The 19,802-nt window shown below is 50.6% G+C and overlaps 2 protein-coding genes and 1 long non-coding RNA gene across 8 annotated transcripts in view; 1 reads left to right on the top strand and 2 right to left on the bottom strand.

Moving 5' to 3' along the window:
* The window catches only part of HHAT (hedgehog acyltransferase), a 347,101-nt gene that overhangs the window by 310,735 nt on the left and 16,564 nt on the right, over nucleotides 1–19,802 (top strand). For 2 of the 5 annotated variants that reach the window (XM_077902213.1, XM_077902209.1), the window contains one exon: nucleotides 4,204–5,193. The exons of the other annotated variants lie outside the window; for them this stretch is intronic. In XM_077902213.1, coding sequence (XP_077758339.1) covers nucleotides 4,204–4,295 — 92 coding nt within the window. In that variant the 3' untranslated portion in view covers nucleotides 4,296–5,193. Of the gene's footprint in view, nucleotides 1–4,203; nucleotides 5,194–19,802 lie in introns of those variants that run through there. 5 annotated transcript variants of the gene reach the window in all.
* The window catches only part of KCNH1 (potassium voltage-gated channel subfamily H member 1), a 372,290-nt gene continuing 360,400 nt past the window's right edge, over nucleotides 7,913–19,802 (bottom strand). For both annotated transcript variants that reach the window (XM_077902205.1, XM_077902206.1), the window contains exon 11: nucleotides 7,913–13,793. In XM_077902205.1, the coding sequence (XP_077758331.1) occupies nucleotides 12,939–13,793 (855 nt within the window). In that variant the 3' untranslated portion in view covers nucleotides 7,913–12,938. The remainder of the gene's footprint in view (nucleotides 13,794–19,802) is intronic.
* LOC144316376 (uncharacterized) lies at nucleotides 13,906–17,523 on the bottom strand. Its single transcript, XR_013382306.1, has 3 exons — nucleotides 16,820–17,523; nucleotides 16,501–16,563; nucleotides 13,906–16,363 (listed from the first exon to the last, which is right to left on the bottom strand). It is a non-coding gene; the product is annotated as an uncharacterized LOC144316376 (long non-coding RNA).

Genomic DNA, 19,802 nt, shown 5'->3' with positions numbered 1-19,802 from the left:
TGCTCAGCCATAATAACCTCAAGTAAAATTACACTGCTTGCTTTCTTTTAGCAATAGACATTTCCCTCTGTGTCCTACCTGTTCTTATTAGCTGTAGTTATTATACAGCTCACCAGTGTCCTATTAACAATATCATGATACAACCACCTACATCCTATTAACTCCATCTATTATACCACCTACATTGATCTTCTTAATTGAATCTACTGTGCTATACATCCTACTTATTATGCATTTACCTATATCTGTCAAATAATCTTCCCGGTAACCGTATTACCCAATCTTTTGCAAGTGTTGTCTGACCTGTTAGCATCCTGTTTGTAATATCTTCAGTGCTGCCTAGTTGTCATCTGTTAAGATGCTCAAATGTTTAGATCTTAATAGGTCTACGTATCAAAAGCCCACCAGGATGCATCATTGAATCTGGGGGCTTAGCCATGAATATACCGAGTGTGCAGGGGGCTTTGACCTTGAAGTACTCGCTTAAGAGGGATCTTTTCCTTTGATCAATACCATACTTCCCACCAGGCTTTATGAGCCACATTAATGTGTGTGTGTGTGTGTGTGTGTGTGTGTGTGTGTGTGTGTGCATGGGGTCAGGGATGCCAGGATATGGGAATTGACACACTGTGGATTGGAAATCCTGGTGCAAAGGGAGAGCTTGGGAGGAGAACACAGAGGGGAGAGGCCAGGGGAAGTTGAGGGCTACAGGATGAGGCCGGTGTTCACTTGGCAGGATAGAACTCTTTTTGGATGCCATCTCTTTTGTTAATGGCTGACAAGCCTGGATGACTGCATCATGGCAACCCCCGAATGTTGCCAGAACATTGGGATGTTGCCCATCCCAATTTCCTTTTCTGTGCTCATCCGAGGCCTGATGAAGAGCAGGCCCTGCCCCCAAGCACCGCTCAGCACTTGGACCTCCTCAGCGCTTGGGTAGCAGCTGCCACAGTCAAAGACCCCGGGCCTATAGGCAACCCACACAGGGGGATGTTGATGTCTGATGTCCGGGACAGGGCCAGGCACACAGCAGATGCTCATGAAATGCTGGTTGAAGACTGTGGAAGGGTGACTTGTGGAAACTGTTTTTTCCTCGTCATCGTAGATCTTATTCCTGAGGTCGGGAAAAGTTAAGGGGTCCTTGGCAGCCATCCAGTACACACGGGGGCTACTATCTATAGGAACGCTCCTGTTCAAAGGGCCAGTGAGCCAGGTAGACAGAACAGCTTCACACGTAAACTATGTACATGGACTTCTCAGGTGGTCCTATAGCATTTCTGAAACACTTTTTAAAAGCACAACCAAATCTGTGATCTTTTTAAATTTCATGTGCTTCTGTTTATTTTTGGCCTCCCATTGTGTGGATGGAGAAACTGAGGCCCTCCTAGGGTCTCATAGTAGAGTCAGGATTACAAGTCCCCACACTGCGGTCTACCTGCCTCTGTGCCTGGCAGACAGTTAATGGTGGAGGGAATTTTCAGGGCCTAACTGTGGTCCAAACTGAACATGTACATGCCACACTTCCAGGCAGTACTGGGGATATTCCCCCCCTATAGTTCTGTGTGCTGGCTAGAAGCTTTCACAAGGATGTCCCCCACGGGCCAAGCACAGCTGTCCAATGACCCAGGCCCAGCTTTGTGTAAATGAAACATCCCCATTCTCCCACCTCCATAGCCAGCCTTTGGGTTCTGTGTTTACCAAACACCTGCCAGCACATCATCCTAAACACAGCTGAAGTCTGGGACTGCTCCCCGTGCCTGAAGCCCTCTCCCTAATTCCAGCTTCCTGAGCCTACTGGGGAGCAGATGTTGACAGGTCCCCTGGCATCTATGTCTGAGCCACAGAGGAAAGACATCTGAGAGCCTCCAGGCAGGATGGATCCATTTTGAAGCTTGAAAAATACCTGGCTATACTGGGCTTAATGGTGCCTCCCCCCAAATTCATGTCTATCTGGAACCTCAGAATGTGACTTCATTTGGAAATAGGGTTTTTTGCCGATGCAATTAGGTAAGTGTCTTGAGAAGAATTCTTCCTGGATATAGAGTAGGCCCTAAATCCAATGACTGGTGTTCTTAGGAAAGGACACAGAGGTACACAGAAAGGAAGGCCTTTTTTTTTTTTTTTTTTTTTTGAGAGGAAGGCCATTTGAAGACAGAGTCCGGGGTTGGAGGTATGTTGCCATAAGTCAAGGGCTGTCTGAGGTCATCCAACAATGGAAGAGGCAAGGGAGGAGTCTCCCTTAGAGCCTTTTGAGAGAGGATGACCCTGCCAACACCTAGATTTCAGACTTCTGGCATCTGGAAGTGTGAGAGAATGCATTTCTGTTGTTTGAAGCCAGTAAATTTGTGGTAATTTGCTCCAGCAGCCACAGAAAGCTAATACACTGGCTGACTAGCAGACAGGAGATAGGAAGGACTATAGGGCTGGTCCTAGAGCCAGGCTCTTGGGAATCCTCTGTTCCTCTTGTTTCTGTGGCCTTCAGGGCCTACGAGAATTCTTGTGCCAAGCCAGTCTATAGAGCAAGTTGAAAACAGGAGTTCAGAGGAAGACCAGAGCTGAACTCCCCTGTTGTCACTCTAATCTCAGTGGGGCAAGACTGCTGTGTCCTCTCCCCAGGGTTATTACTACCTTTTCTCATAGGCCAGACACCCTGCAGGCCTTTCCATCATTTTACACATTCCTTCCTTATGCCTTAGTCAACTCGCAGACAGGATGGCTTGAACAACAGCCATTTATTCCTCACAGTTCCAGGACTGGAAAGTCCAAGATCAAGATGTGATCTGACTTGGTACCTGGTGAGGACCCCGTCCTAACTTCTAGGTGGCCACCTCACTGTGTCTTTATGTGGCGGAGAAAGAAGCAGCAAGCTTTCAGTGTCCCTTCTTAGGAGGGCACTAATCCCATCATGATGGCCCCTCTCTCGTGATCTGATCTGAATGAATTTACCTCCCAAAGGCCCCACCTCCAAATATGCACTGGCGGCTAGGGCATCCACACATGAATTTGGGGGGACACAGTCCACAGCATCCTATAAAGACTATTAACAAAGTTGCTGTGTCCCTTTCTTAGTTTTACATTTGAGATTCATTAAGCTGCTCAAGGTCATACAGCTGGCAAGTGGCAGAGCCAGGGTTTGAACTGTCTAGTTTCACTTCAGAGCCTGCACACTTAACCACTATGCTATATTAATTGAACTTCTATTAACAATAATAGCAGCAGGTTGTTGACATAGCAAGAAGAGAGTCTGCAGAGGTACAGTACCCTCAGTGGCTCCCCACTGCCTCCTCCCTACCTTGGGCCCTACCCTGCCTGCATCTCCCTGAGTAGTAGCCACAATCACATGATCCCTGTTCCAGAGGTGGCCCATGATGTTCACACTTCAGTTGGTCTTTCTGCTAGCTTATCCCTGTCCCTTTCCATCTGACAAACTCTTGCTCACCCCACATGACCCAGTTTAAATGTGCTCTGTACACAACATTATCTAGCACATATTACATGGCTCATAAATCTCAGTAGTGTGTGTGTACTTTTCCCAAGCTGGAGTGGGATCACCTATTTTGGCATCTGGCACCTTCCACAGCATCTCTAGCTCTCCGAAGCTTCTAGTAAATGTTTGAGAAAGGGAAGCATGTAGAAGACATGGAAGTCATTAAGTAACAAATACTCAGCAGAAAGGGCTGTTAATTGAGGAGGAGGAGGGAGAGGAGGAGAAAGAAAAGAACATCAGATATTCTAAGACAAGTACTTCTAGAAGGAACCACTAAAAGCTTTGAGTTTTGAAAGCAAATGTTTAATTTAGGCTCTCCCTTCTGTGTGCTTACAGATGGCACCCGATTCATTATAACGGCCAATCTATATTTTGAGATTTACTGTGGGTCTTACGGACTTTTCTTCTTTTTTGATTATTAACTACTTTAGTTTTATAAGTATGTATTCTTTAAAAGCTTGTCCTATTTCTAAACCTAATTTCCATTTGAGATAGCACACCCTTCATTTTACGCAGACCCCATTGGGAATGTAGGGTTCAAGTTGTTGGTGTTCCAGTTAGAACACACTTTCCCGGAGGTACGTGTCTTAATGCATCAACTGAGGCCCATGTTGTTTCTTGGGTTGCCTTCTCCAAAGGGGGGAAAGTTTACACCTGTGGAAGGTCCTGCCACAGGCATTTCTAACTGCTCTTCCATCTCTGTCCTCCCCCTGCAGGCTGGCCATATGTGACCCTCTCTGTCCTGGGATTCCTGTACTGCTACTCCCATGTGGGCATTGCCTGGTCCCAGACATACTCAGTGGATTAATGCTGCCCAGCCCATGGCAGCCCTTCCTGCTGGCCTTCAAGGCAAATGGTGCTTCACCCTGACCTCGCATACCAAGATAACCTCCAAGGAACCACTGTTTGATCTGCTCATCTTTTATTGAAGTTACCTCACTCCAAGAGTGGGAGCTTGAGCTCTCATAGAAAATTGACAACCAGAGAGTCTTCTAACTTTGGGAACCCAGAGTTCATCCCCTCAGCCCTGTCATTCTCCTGTTGAGTATCTTACCCAGCTGCACATGATGACTGTGTGGTCTAGAACCCAGTCCTAAAGGCCCTTGGGGTTTCTTCCACTTTACCAAGAATTAAATACAATAGACATTTCTCAATTGGAGTGCAGAAGTCTTGATTAGTGATAAGGCCTGTCCTCCACTGGGCGTATTTCTGAAACATTTTGGTAACATTTAAGTGACCTCTTCCCTATGTCCTACAATGTGGTCTCTAGAACCAGCACTGGGGTCTAAGCTTCACACTTTAGCTCCCCAACAGGGAAGGGACAAAGCCACAGTCCAGTTTCTCATTACCCAGTTAAAGAAGATCCAACATATCCTATAGTGTTCCAAGGGGTCAGTGGCTAAGGAGATCTGTTACTGGAACACCACCGTGGTGATCCACATTTGGATGCTCGTTCCCTAGATTTGCCGAGAAGTATAAACACGCCAGTTCCTCTGCCAGCCAGTTAATCGTCATTTCCCAATAAAGAAGCAGAATTAAGGAACCAGGGCATAGCACATCCACAGACAGGTGTTATCAAGGATGGTTTCCTGCGGTCTTTTTTCCTTTCCATTGAAGTAAGTCCCAGCAGCCGACTTCCTGCTCAGTGATTTACACTCAGTGGTTTACATTGTTTTGTTTCAAATAAAATGGAGCCTTTTCTGTCACACTGGTAATTCACATTTTTGTAGAATAACTTCGAATTTTTTTTATGTGAGGAAAATGCTTAAAATATAAACACACATAACAATGAAATAATTTCCTTGGACCTGATCTGGCTACGTATCTCACATCTGCTACCTGGTGTGGTCATGTGTCCTGGCTGTGGCTTTTAACCCAATGAGATTTATACTCCTAGAATGCAAGACTGGCCATCTTGCTGACATCCTTTCTTCCTGCCCATTCTCCCTGGAAGAGCAGACCAGGATGGAGCTGATGGCATGGGGTGGGCACAGCCTGTGTTGGCTGCTGCACAGCACAGACCAGCGGGGCAGTCGGGCTGACAGCAGTGGCCTCAGCAGGTGAGGTAAAGGCGAGGGAGGCCCAGGCAGGTGATTCCAAGGTGCTGTGAAGTTTCAAGGAGGGAATGGGGCTGGGAAGATGAGCACTCCAATGAATATGGTACAGGATCATGGACTAACACGAGTTCGGGAACTGTGGTCAGCCACAGAGAGTCTGGCTGAAGTTCCCATGGAAGGAAGGGGCTGGCTAAGGGAACACAGGAACGTGAAGATGATTGTTGGCCAGCGGCTGATGTAATGTACGTGTGTAAACAATACAAAGAATTTTGAACTCTTTAGAGACACCGTTTATGTAAAAACAAAATGCCTTATTCATTCATTCGACTTACTCGAAGAACTGGTGAATATATTTGAGAAAGTGATAATCCTGAGCTTCTTTTAAGCTATTACATGATTTAGAGTGCTTCTCAGGAATTAGTATATGATGAGCTACTATTTGAGGCCTGATTAACCAACATGTGGATTATCTAGGACCATTGTTTTCTTTCTTTAACCTCTTGCTATTCTCCAACTGTAATATGAAAATACGAACATATCTTTCCTCGTGCATGTGAAGTAAAATCTTGGGAGTTGCTTTAAATGAAAGAGTCTTGAAGTGCCTGGGAAGACAGCAGTTCCAGCTGAGGAGCATCTGACATGTCACTTTCCACAGCCATCAGCCCTGGGCAGCTTCAGGCATGCAGCTGGAAAACAACTAGACAAGGTCCCAAGGTCACTTCTAGCCCCAGGATCCTCTGACCTCAACTGAGCTCTGTGGGCAAGCCAGAGAGCTCCAAGCATGATTGCCAAGATGATCCCCAAGGAGGCAAGCAAGACATCTGAAGGACAGCCAACACTTGGTCATTTTGAGTAATTCTTGGGACTGTGCAAGAAGACCTAAAAGTATTTTTTTATTCCTTCAAATTAATTTGTTTGAAGTGACAACAGAAAGCCTTTTGTTCTATTAAAGACTGCTGGCTAGAAAGAAAATGTATCAATCACATATAAAGTTGCATAATCTCTGTATTAGGAGGATAGTAATTTAGTGGGGTGGGGGTTCCCCTTAAAGAAATTGTGACTGCTCACTTATTTAAAATAATCATATAATTGTTGACTGAGTATAAGAAATTAACCATAATAGAATGAGTTTGTTTCCTAACAAACACACACAATTGGACCAACTATTGAGAAGCCAGATTATCTTACTGGTGCTGGCTTTTCTCAGTGGGCATGGATAAACCAGAGGCTCCCTTCCCCCTTCAGGGAAATAGTTCTATTTTTAAAACAAACCCACAAAATCCCCCTCTCTAGTAGTTGACACCCCTTTGGCACCCAGAATGTAGTATCTATTATTTAGTTCTGTATTACTAGTCCTTTTGACTAATTATAAAAATAATATCCACAAAGAGAGGTTTTTTTCACCACTGAGGATATATAAAGAACATAACGTTCAGTGCTTTTCATAGGTGAGATTTTTTTTTAGGTAAGATTTTTAAATGAATATCAATCACCTGGAATTTAAAAAATGATCACCTTAATTTTTATTCTCTTCTGCAATGTAATAAAATAATAGGTTGTAGAGGACACCATTAACAATGAATGCTGTATTCATACTGTGGCTCTATGAGATCAAGTGGAGGCCTGAATATGGCCTGCAGATCACAGATTCCTCATCCTGAGTTAAGTTCTACTGTCTGCAAAAAGAAAAGTGCCCTTTAAAAAATGTGGGCCACTGGTATTAAATAACTCAGATTGACAGTGTCGTGGAGAATCTCACCATGAGCAGGAAGCAATACCTATTAAAACCACAGCAAAACTAAGAGTGCTGTTATATAGGACTAGTTAGTTTGGAGGCAAGCAGTCCTCTACCTTTCTAGCTTCTGAGACCATCAATGAATTAAAGCACAGATCAGAACTCATATTGTTGATATGGACTCATCCCCAAAAGTTTGTTTTTTACACTATTATTTTAAAAGGCAGGGAAGCATGAATATATCTTCAATAGATTTCAACGCAAATTGTTTAAAATGTAAAAGTTCATTTCTAATCGGGAAGTCACCTTCAGACACCTATTGTCAATGTGTTGTACCACAGTGTTCCAGCGATGCCAGGTTTTGAAGGCATCTCGGTAAGCTTGTATAGCAGATAGAGCCCTATTGCTAGATCATGACAAAGCACTTTCACAACCATTCTCTTGCTAGGCTGTACTGAGGCACCCAGTTTGGGGGTCCTAAGTTGTCCAAAACCACACTTAACAGGTACTATCCAAATTAGAGCCTCCAAGCTCTTGAAAAGGAATAGAAAGTACCATCTTTATTCTGTCGTCTTAGTTCAGAGCACCCAACTCGATGCCTTAAAATTATATAAGAAAAGGCAAAAGCAAGTATCATGTATAAAATAGTTTATTACCATAATAAATAAAATTAAACTTTTTTTTTTTTACAAATATCATTTGTGCTTGTTTAAAAATGTTGAGAAGGGTATATCATCAATGGAGGGGCCCGCATATTCCTCTTAACATTCCCAAGCTGCACACATACAGTGGAGTTTCTGGCAGCATCCTCAGCTGACCATAAAAATACTATCAGTTCATTTGTACTTCTGTCTATTCATGCTCATTTGGACAAAGTGGCAGATGCGAAGGAAAAAGAAAAACCCGATAAAGGATTTGGCCGGACTCAATGGAAAGAGTGTCAATATAAGGAGAAGCCCCAGATTGACAAACTGCTCAGGAGTAGAAGTGTCCTTACGGCGTTGGCGAAACATCAGATGTGGGCAGTCTCCAAATGATGCACAAATACAACGTCTGAATATTAAGAGAATACATTCATTGGGGCGGGGGGGTTGCATCTTCCTTAAGATCTTTCTCATTGTTCATATCCTGATAGAAGATCCCGTGAACTTCTCATTGAACAACTAGTAGATCCATCGACTGACTCCAAAGTCACAGATACAGAGACAATGGCTCTAAGAAAAGTTTAATGGTGGGGCAGGGAGGGCACCCACCAGGTCTGGCACCTGCGGGGCATCTGAGTCCAGTTCTAGAGGTTCCAGAGTAAGTCTGATTTGCTCGCATGAGAAGTTTCATTTGAAACTAAGCTGCAAATTCACATTGATTTTTTTGATCTGTGTGAGTAGAAATCAAAACTTCTCAACATGAATACCTCCTGTGAGAAAATGATGCTTTCTCTGATGGCTGCGGTTGGTGTTGCGGGGACAGTGAAATCCGCCCCCCAGCTGGAGGGCACAAGAGCTGGTGAAAGTATTTGTATTGAAGCGAGCAAGAAGGCAGTACAACAATTTAGTGACACAGGAAAGGCTACCCTGGGGTCTGAGAGTGCCCTCAGTGGGTTCCTCTTTAAGCAACACAACGTGAGGAGGGAGGAGGGGGAGTGTTGGCAGCTCCATCACAGCTGGAGTTCCATTCAAGGGTCTTAAGGCTAAACATCTTTATTGCAAAACATTGTACAATCTATTCATCAAATGCACATCAGCAACTTGTATCTCCACCAGGGCTCCTAAAATTGTCCGGAGAGTGATGTGCCATATGGTGGTCAGTGCAGCAAGGGGAGAGGAGGCTCTCCCTACACCTGGGATCTAAAGGCATTCTTTTAGTCCCCACAAAGGCTTGGATAAGAATTCTAACTTGTTACTTTCACCCACCACCGAAGGATTCGAGAAGGGAGGCTTGTGGGGTGGGGTGTAGTGGTGCAGTGCATTTTTACTCTGAGCCATGCTGGCTCCACTTCTGAAAGAAGATTCCAGAACAGGGCCTGATGTCAGCCAGCAACAGCACACAGGATCTAGAAGGCTGAGGGTAGAAGGGGCCCAGGAATCGGATAAGAAGAAATGGGAGCTGCTTTGAAACACTGGGGCCCATGCTGTTGTAGCAACAGAGATGTGTTAAGCCACTGGTTGCCTACCACGGGCCACAAACTCTGCACACAGATGTAGTCTGAGGTTGTGAATATAAGGAATGGTCTTAGAAACAAGCCAGGGGGGCTGAGCATGAGAGAATGGGATGGGTGAAGGTGCAGGCATCGACACAAGGGCTTCTCAACCAGGCAGCTGCCACCCTTTCCTTCCTGGGGGACCTTGTCACACTCGGTGGAGGAGCCCTTGCAGGCACACGGGCCGGCAGCACTCCGCGCTCGAGTCCTCGTCCTCCACGGAGAACGAGCGCACCATCTCGTGGGCCATCTTATTTCACAGACTCAACCCTCACTCCCACGCTTCCCATCGGTGGGGGAGAGGAGAGCGTGTTCAACAAGCAGCCAAGCGCTGGGGCAAGGCCTTCGGCTCCAAGGCAGCCTGGCGGGACACTCTCTGGGAAGCGGGGCCTCCCTACGAGGAACATTCGAGGTAAAGACTTTTGAAGTACAAGATCAAGTAACCAGCAAGTACTGGGCAATGGTATAATACATCATGTCCCCGTCCCTCAAAAAGGAAAAAATAACTCAGGTAGATATCTCTCAGCATAACTTCTAAAGTCTCAGTGTTGGGTCCAACACCTAGTGACTCCGAGGTTCCCTAACCTCTCTTCAGCCACCAGACAGTGGAAGGTTCGGTCAGCATCTGAAGCTTGTGGCCCTTGCTCGGGAAGCCAGAGCAGCATCCAGGCAAGAGTAGGTAGTTAGCACAAAGCAGCCCATGGCCAAGTGCATTCATAAAGGTGAAAGGAGAGGAGGTTTGGCTCGTTAAAAATTTTTTTTCCAGAGGAAATAAAGCACAAGTCACTAAAATCCTTAAGTGGAGAAGTCGAAAAGCACACACAGCCACGTTGTGGTCTGTCACCACAGGCACACGTGGGACCTGCGACCCCGAGATGAGCGCGTTCCCATCGCAGCATCCAGGCTTCTGGGCATCAGGCCGATTCCAATCCTAGGAGTCAGTCCGTGAGTACGTCCGTGAAGCTTTACTTTCTCCCCCCAAACAAGTGTGGACTTTCGAGCCTGGCACATCAGCGTCTTTGCCCCTCAGACCCCAATGGGGAGGCATTTCTTAATAAACACCTGTACCCTCCGGCAGAGCTGGCGGGGACGGGGGCCCCTCCAAGCTGGCCTGGAGGGGGCTGGACGGGAGCCTGTCATCAAGCCTGCAGAGAGCTGGGCAGGTGCTTCTAAAGCCGGACGATGGCGTCAGTCAGTAGGGCCCTTGTCCTGACTTAAAGGTAGTGAGTACTGAACTTCAGAAGCGGGCTAACGAACATATTTAAGGAATGGCAAGCTAGAACATTCTGGGGCAGATGGTGTTCCAGATTTTTATAGCCTCTGGACTAGCTGGCAGCTTTTCAAGGAGACTGAAACTCTCAAAGCTTTATCCAGAGTCATCACTCGGCCTTGGGACATTATACTTCCTCCTCTTTGCGTGCTGCCCTCCGAGGCTGGATCTAATCCTGCTGCAGCCTTGGGAAGCCAGGAGCCACTCCGGTAAGCCTCCCGTGAGAAGCCGCCCCGCGCACGGGGCCCCGGGGAAGGAATCTTCCCTTGACCTCCTGGGCCCTGTTCCCCAGGGCCATCCGCGCCGATGCTGGGAGCCAGGAGAGGACAGCCCCACTCTGCACACACCCAACTGAAGGCCCAGTCCTGGGACCTGTCGTGGCCGCCGAGCAGGACTAAAGGGGCGGGCGGGTAGGTGGGCCCAGATGGGAGGCCTTCAGAAATGCTGAGTATCTTTGGTAGCGCAAGTCCCGTCCTGGCAGGTCCCCTTCAGTCCCGGGGCGCTTAACCCAGGCTGTGCACAAAGCAATGCCGGGTGCCAGGGGTGAGGCGCTGCAGCGTGCACATGCGGAAAGCCAGCGCCCTGGATGGGTCCCTGCTGTCACCCACAGTCCAGACCCCCTGCACTCCTGATTCTCCCCCAAAGCTAATTCTTACAGTAAAACTTCCAACCTTGCCTGTCGATTTTTCGGGTCCTGACGCTCTTCAGAGGGCACACACCTGAGCTAGTTCCACTTGGCCTGGAGAGACCCCTCTCCTTTCTCAGATGCCATTGAAAGGAACCCAAACACGTGGATAATCTGACCCCAGGTGACTAGGAGGCAGTGGAGTGTCCCCAAGCATCACGGCATAGGGGCCTGGATGGCCCACACGTGGCTCTGTGACAGTCACTCTGAGTTCAGACCTCCCCCGGGCCACCTCTGCCCGTCACCTTACAGAGACAGCTTGAGAACCTGCTGCCTCATTCTCTGTCTGCCGTTCCCGGAGCAAGTACAAGTGTGGCCCTGCAGTCTTGGTAGTTTCTCTTGAGGTCCTACCGACTTCAGTAAGAGAAAAAGAGGTGAATTTTAAAATAAGGCCAAGCATGGATCCCAAGTGTCCCATAATGACCCCCATGCAGTGGACAAAATACAAACTTCTGAAGGGCAATCAATCCCAGTGAGAATCCTAATAGAAACATAGGACTTGCTACAATCGTTTTTCTGAGGTTGTGTGTGTGTGTGTGTGTGTGTGTGTGTGTCTGTGTCTTTGCTAATAAAGCAACTCTGGGCTCATCGCCCTTCCTGCTGACGCTGCACACCCTGAGGAATGCCACAGGAACACTAGGGGAGGGGTTGAGAAGGAAAAGAAGCAAGGGGGCCCATGCGAGGAGGACAGTGGCATGGAGCGGGGCCAGAGGTTTGTCTGAGGCCTCTGGGGCCGTCCCTGTCGGCTCTCCCACGACAGCAGGCTGAGACCACAGCCCAGAGTCTCTGCTTCCTGAAGGCCCCTCTCCGGCTCTTCCACTTGGGAGAGGCGACCTGAGGATTCCGGCTCCGAGTGTCAGTGGGAGGCGCCCCGGGCACCTCTCTGCTTTGTGGCCTTAGCCATTAGAGGTGCAAGGCTCTACCCTCCCTGACTCTCAAGCTCCCCTTGTCCCAGGCTTGTGACAAATGACAGCTGTCGGAAAATAGAAGGTGAGGACAGGTAGGGGCTGTACCAGGACAAGGAATGCTGGGAAGTCCCTGTGCCCACCGCAGTCTTTGGGGTCCTGGTGAGGGAGCCTGGGCTGGGGGCTACCGGAGGGGTTCCCTGGCGCGCTCCCACCAATCCCCACGTAGCTGCTCCTCTTTTCTAGTGGTTGTCATCTTTTACAAATATCACGGCAGTAAAAAAATTAAAAACGAAGGAAGATACCCTTTAGACAGCATGCCCCCTCTTCCAAAGGCGTGCAGACAGTTGGCGAGCGCTGCCGGCTCGCAGGCCGGGGTGGGGGGGCTCCCAGGGAAGGAGACGGGGAGCGGGAGCCTGAGCGACTGTCCCACTCTGGTCTTCGGTTGAGAAGTTGGAAGTTGTTGGTCACGCAGGTGTGTGTGGTGGTGGGGTGGGGGGTGCCTAGGCCGGGGATGGGGGTGCTGCGGGGTTGTCTTGGACTCTTTTCTTTTTTTCTCGGTCTTTGTTTTTGTTTTGTTTCTTTTCTTCCAAAGAGACCCCTCAGCTTGCTCCAAAAATGTCTCTCTCTGATTCAGGGGACTGGGGCCTCGATATTTCGAAGAGCTCCTGGGGAGACTGGGAGGCTCTCCTGGAAGTCAATATCCTGAGAATCTCGGAGAGCTGCTTCTCGATGGTGGTCATCTTGGCGTTGAGGGCCTGGATGTCCTCCTTGAGCTCGTGCTTCACCTCCAGGACGGCGGCCTGCAGCGTCTGCTCCGGGATGGGGTAGAAGGAGTGCTTGACCTCGGCCAGCACGGGGCTCCGGTCCTGGGGGCTGCGGGCCTCGCCCGCGTTGTCCAGGCGCAGGTCGCTCTTGGTGATGCCGCTGTCGCACGAGTCCGTCTTCTTGAGCGTGGCCTCTCCGGGCGCCTTGGTCCTGTCGGGCAGCGTCTCCATGGACTCGGCCTTGGCCACCTGGCTCCAGTCCTCGGGCCTGCCGCCCGCGTCCCTGAGGCGGGCCCAGCCCTTGCGCCGCGCGCAGTCGGCCCCGGCCCCGGCCCCGGCCCCGGCCCCGGCCCCGGGCGCGTGCAGCCGGCCGAGCTCGGCCACCGCCGCCGGGCAGGCCGCCGGGAAGGCCACGGGCGTGGCGGGGCTCTCGCGCACGGTGACCACGCTGGCCCGGGCCGCGCCGTGGGGGGCCGCCAAGCGCTCGGGGCCGCCGCCCCTCTCCACGTCCAGGTCGTCGGGGTCGCGGCCGCCGCGCTCGGCCGCCAGCCGCGCCTCCTTCTGCTGCCGGAACCGCTGGAAGAGTCTGCGCACCGGGTGGTCCGGGGGCAGGATCAGCGGCGCCTCGTTCTTGCGCTTCATGCGCTCCTCCTCCTCCCGCTTCACGTCGCTGATCTTCCGGAACACGATCTGCAGCGGGACAGAGGGACAGCACAGCTCAGCCCCGGGCCTGCCCCCCCGCCCCCCGTGCACCCCCCGACCTTCCAGACCCCCTCCCCAGGAAGCCGCTGTGCCCCCCGACGTCTTCAGGGCCAAGCCCTCCTCGCCATCCCCGCGGGCCTCCTCCCCGGAGACCGGCCGGGCCTGGGCTGGGCACCCCTTGATCAGTCCTTGCCTGCAGCCCCACTTTCCTTCCTTCCTTCCTTCCTTCCTTCCTTCCTCCTTTCCTTTCCTTTCCTTTCCTTTCCTTTCCTTTCCTTTCCTTTCCTTTCCTTTCCTTTCCTTTCCTTTCCTTTCCTTTCCTTTCCGGGCTGGGCGCCCCTTGATCAGTCCTTGCCTGCAGCCCGGCTTTCCTTCCTTCCCTTTCCCTTTCCCTTTCTTTCTTTCTTTCCTTTTCTTTCTTTTTTTCCTTTTCTTTCTTTCTTACCTTTTCTTTCTTTTCTTTCATTCTTTCTCTCCTCTTTCCTTTCTTTCTTTTTCTTTTCTTTCTTTTTTCTTTCTTTCTTTCTTTCTTTCTTTTTATTTCGTTCTTTTTTTTAAGATTTTTTATTTATTTATTCATACACAGAGAGAGAGAGAGAAAGAGAGAAAGGCAGAGACCCAGGCAGAGGGAGAAGCAGGCTCCAAGCAGGGAGCCCAACATGGGACTGGATCCAGGGTCTCCAGGATCACGCCCTAGACTGCAGGCAGCGCTAAACCGCTGCGCCACGGGGGCTGCCCTCTCTCTCTCTCTTTTTTAAAGATTTTATTTATTTATTCATGAGACACACAGAGAGAGAGAGAGGCAGCACCATGGGGGCTGCCCCCCCTTTTTTAAGATCTTACTTATTTATTCATGAGACACACAGAGAGAGAGAGAGAGGCAGAAGCAGGCTCCATGCGGGGAGCCCAATGTGGGACTCGGTCCCCAGACTCCAGGATCAGGCCCTAGGCCAAAGGCAGGCACTCAACCACTGAGCCATCCAGGGGTCCCCCTGCAGTCCCGCTTTTCAAAAATCATTCTTCCGGGGATCCCTGGGTGGCACAGCGGTTTTAGCGCCTGCCTTTGGCCCAGGGCGCAATCCTGGAGACCCGGGATCGAATCCCACGTCGGGCTCCCGGTGCATGGAGCCTGCTTCTCCCTCTGCCTGTGTCTCTGCCTCTCTCTCTCTCTCTCTCTCTCTCTCTCTGTGACTATCATAAAAAAAAAAAAAATCATTCTTCCGACCCAGCCTCAGACCTGTCAATTAGGACCTCCAGACAGGAAGACCTGGAATCTCTAACAAGCTTCCCCGGGTGACTCACACGTGAAAGTTTGAGCACCCCTGGTCTACACCACATTGCAGGGTAGGAAAGCTCACACGAGTCCCCCCATTCCCCCAGCCAGGGCCACAGCTAAGACTGCGCCTGGCATCTGCAGATCTGGACCCCAAGGGGATCGGGCCGGCTGTGAAAGCAGAAGCCAGCCTCACACAGAAGCCCTCCCGGTCCTCAGGCTGCTCACAGGGCAACAGCCCACGGCCTCGCACACAGGCTTGTCCTAACACAACCATCTGGGTGGTTCGTAAGGCGCTCTAATGTTACTTCCTGTGTTCCTTGCAGCAGCACTGTCAGGCCACGGGGACGCATCTTCTTCCCATTTTAGAAAAGAGGAAAACCGAGGTGCAGGTACCGAAATGTCGCACAAAAGACAAGTTTGCTGTAAGTGACTCTTGCCTGAGCCATCAAATCCCGACCCATCAGAGATGCAGCAAGTACAAACTGATGATAACAATGCTTCATGCAGAGGATGGACCAGTCCGTGAATCCGGCCCCGAGTGCCCCAAGAGCCACAAATTACAGGGCTTGCCCCTGGGCCCACCTCCGATTATGGGAAAACCATATAATTTCTGGCTTATATGGCATGTGGCAGGTGCACTCTGAGACATGTGTGACTTGTCCCACATCTGAACTTGTGGGAAGCCACCTGCCATCTATTGTTCTATTGTTAGAGAAATCACTGGTCTGACGACCGATCCTGAGATCTCTGAGAAACAGGAGAGGAGGCCTGGGTAAGGGAGGGCAGTAGCGTTCCCATCATCGCACAAACCCCTGTGCCCTGGGCAGGCAACCTCGGACCAACCCAGAACCCGGCCCGAGGACCTGCCACAGGACTCTCAGCTCTTGGTGGGGGATGGGCACACGGGGTGGCAGGCCAGGAGCACGGGGCTTTGGGGTTGCAAAGAATTGAACCCCAGCTCACCCGCTTTGCTGTGTGACCTCCCCCAGGCACCTTAACTTTTGAGTCTCGGTTTCCTCCTTAAAATAAAGCTCCCCTGCCCAGAGTTCTCTGATGGCGCTGCTCATTAGGTCTCACATATGACTGGCAAGATGGTCACTGGCAGGTGGAAATAGGGACCACCCCAGCACACACTGAGTTGCTTGATACAATCAGCAAATCGTTGGCAGACTGGAGGCTCACCGTGTCACCCGATTTCCCCAGCAAAGCCCCTGAAGCTGGATGGCTTGACACTCGGGTCATTAACAGATGCGTTGGACACAGCTGCCGCTCCTCTTGCCACCTGATTAAATCTTCAAACCTCATCACTTGGGCCCCAGGCCATGACTTTCTGGCCTGCACTGGCAGCATTTCTCCCAGGCCCGCCCTTTCCAGCAGTGATTTAATGACCCTACCCTCCTTGATCCCCTTCAGCCTCACCTCCTCTACTCCTAGGGTCCAGACAGCAGATCCAGCCATGGGACTCAGGAGAATCCCACATGTCTTGAAGACAAACCAGAGCAAAGGTGTCACAGGGACGGAGGGATGATAAGCAGAAGGGCCAGGACCCTCTCTGCCCCTGCCCCAGTGCTCTGAGTTAGCCGTCTCCCACCTCCCTTCCTCCCTCTGCTCCAAGGGCTCTATTCTGGGAATGGCCCCCACTCTCCACCAGGCATCCACATCCCCCTGACATCAAGGCCCAGTTCAAATAGCACCTCCTCCAGAAAGCCTTCCCTGATTCCACGGAGCTCTAAGTTACCTGCGGCCTCACAACACCAACAGCCTTTTCTGTGCTCACACTTCTCCTCTGCCCTAATTCCTCTCTATCCTGTGTCCACTTGTAGTAGAGCTGTTTCCTCCCCCAGTCACATCCCTTCGTAGAGACGGGAGGACGGGAGAAGCGAGTGAGGAAGGAAGGTGGGACAGGAGGGAACGAGAAAAGACAGAGGAGGAGGAAAGAGTGAACGAGAGTTGGTGGCCTGAGCTGATTGCTGGGTCCCTGCCCTTCGTTCCGCAGGACATCTGACTCTCGACAGTGTCGTCCTGTTTTTCCTGGAGTTGGGGTGGGGTTCTGTTCCTTGTAAGCAACCTTTCTCAAGCAAGATACCAGTTTACCTACATCTGTATCTCTGAAAGCCCCCGAGGGCCTAGACGGGTATTTTGCATGTCGTGTTGTATCTTCTACTTCAAAAAAAAAAAATTATTACTATCTACCCTAAGCAAATGAGATTGTCTGTTTTGTCCACTATCTCTGGCACGTAGAGAGTGCCAGGTACCAACCTGGAGGGCCCTCCATAAATATTTGTGGAAAAAAGGAATAAATAAAGGAATAAATAAAAGACACACAGGAGCTAATGAGCTAACGGGAGAATGTCTTCTATCCAGAAAGAGGAGCCACAGATGTCATAATCAGTGACATAAAGGAAAGGACTGGCTTGGAACACATGGTCCTCTTAGCAACGCGACGTCAAAGGTGAGGGCAGCTTTGGAGACTTGAGATGTTCTAATGTTCTTCAGACATTGAGGAAGCAACACAAAACTTATCCCAAGAGGTTGTCCACCAAGGTAAACCAGTGGGCCCACAGAGGCTGTTAATCTGCACTCGTGGTGGACGCTCGTGAGAGGCAGGATATCCTCTGCTCTTCAACCAGATGCCCCATGGACCCCATCCCCTGACCAGGCAATGTTTTCAGATATCGTCGCCACGTCACGAGGGCAGTTCAGCACTGACGGGCTGGGGCTCTCCATAGAAGGAGGCAGGGGTGTCTGGCTCGGTGCTGACTCTCCTGGAGCCTCTTGGCTTATCCTAGAGTGCCATCAGCCACCCTGTGTGCTGGAGGCAGCCCCACCTGACATCACCGGCTCACCCGATGGGTGGATGAACCTGGAAAGAGCTTCCTGCCCTGCCTGCACTAATGCCTGAGCCCTCCTTTGAGAATCAGTGAGCAAAGCCAGCAACGCCCAAGTGTCTCTGAAGACATCAGCTGTGCTGACCTGGGGTCTGGGGTTCTGCTAACTTCACCTGCGTCTTTAGAGACACTGGCCTTAGGGTCTTCGTCTCAGAGGCGGCCACGACCACACGTTTGGCCAACTGTTTCACAGCTGAGTGGGCGGGGGGTTTAAGTGGGGATCTTGAGGGGGAAGAAATTTCAAGATAAAATAAATGTGAGCCGCACTATAATGTTAAACTGGTCGCTTTACTGCGGGACTTCTCAGAGTCTCACCATGTCAATGTGTCTTTATGAATGTCTACGTTCATAATGTGCGTGGCATTTCTTAAATCCTTTTCCCTAGACCCCCTCTTTTGAAAGGGGTAGTGATCCCTAGAAACCCCTTTGGGAAACACTGAAATTATATCCATGTGGGGAAGTGGGGTGCTCTCTGTATCTGGGCATCGCCTGAGGGATGGGAAGGCCATTCGCTGGGCCTCTTCCCAGAGGATGCACCTCCAATACCTCTGACCCACGGTGCGTGATTTTGGGTTTCCATCTCCCCCTAGTGGATGGAAGAAGCCACGCGTTCAGTTCTCCAGCCTCCCACCCCTCAGTCACCGGGTCAGGGCCCACCTTGCTGGGCGATTTCAGGTCCTGAAAAGGCCCGTTCACCTGCCCCAAGCTCCATTCCATCTCATCTCCGGGCCCATCCTTTCACCCTGGCTCCTACATGACCTTCGGGATTCGGCTTAGAGGTCATGTACTCCGACAGGCTCCCCTGACTCCCCCTGCCCACCCTCCCCCACCCCCTGGGGGTCGAAGACCCTTGCTGCAGGGATCAAGCATGGGGCAGCCCCACCCAGCCAGGGCACAGATCACTGCCACCATCAATGGCATCAGTGTCCTGCTTATTCATCTTTTCCTTGGGGGGCAAGCTCCCTGAAGGCAGGCACGATGCTATATTCAGGGTTGGTTTCTTTCCATCTTGGGTGTCACGTCTGACGTATATAGCGCTTACTCGATGGTCAGTGACTCATTATGGCCATTTCCCTGTTGGCGAGCCCATGCCGGGGCGAAAGAAATGATGTGTATGCTGCCCCCCAACACACACACACGGACAAACCTGTTTCTGATGTTCATGGTCCAATGGAGACAGAGAGATCACAAGTGGACTTCTCTATGCACCGCCTATGTGCTCCGAGTGAGCACATGTGCCCCGATTTATGGTATTTCTACTTTACCACGCTGCTAACGGGATACACATTCACTAGAAGCCGTACTTTGAATTGCGCATTTGGATCTTTTCTGGGCTAGCGCTATGCAGTTGGGGGCTCTCCCGTGATGCTGGGCGGAGGCAGCGAGCCACAGCTCCCAGCAGCCAGGCGATCACGAGGGTGGACGCCTGACACACTTACGACCACTCTTACCCACCCAGCCATGCTGTTTCCTTCCCCCCTTCCAGTTCAGGACTCAATAAATTACTTGAGATGTTCAAGGCTTTGTTATACAATAGGCTTGGTGTTAGATGAAGGTCACACAGGCTAGGTGAAAACGGAACTTGGGGGGCGGGCTGGTCGCCTTGCCATCACCTTTCTTCACACTGGCGACTGGTGGATGGGGCCACAGCGCCAGGGGTCAGTCTGGAGACACTGTTACCAGGGACTCTAATGACCCACCAGAAAGGGCACAACCTGGCGACAGGCTGGCATGGGTCCAGTCACCAATGACGGGACAAGTCTGGATCGCTCCTGGCCAGCCAGCGTCCTGCCGGCCCGCAGGGGCATATATTTTCCCTTGTCTGACGTGTTG

The sequence above is a fragment of the Canis aureus genome, chromosome 6 (assembly GCF_053574225.1).
Source record: "Canis aureus isolate CA01 chromosome 6, VMU_Caureus_v.1.0, whole genome shotgun sequence".
In the NCBI taxonomy this organism is placed as follows: Eukaryota; Metazoa; Chordata; class Mammalia; order Carnivora; family Canidae; genus Canis; species Canis aureus.
This window is presented reverse-complemented; position numbering and strand designations above follow the sequence as displayed.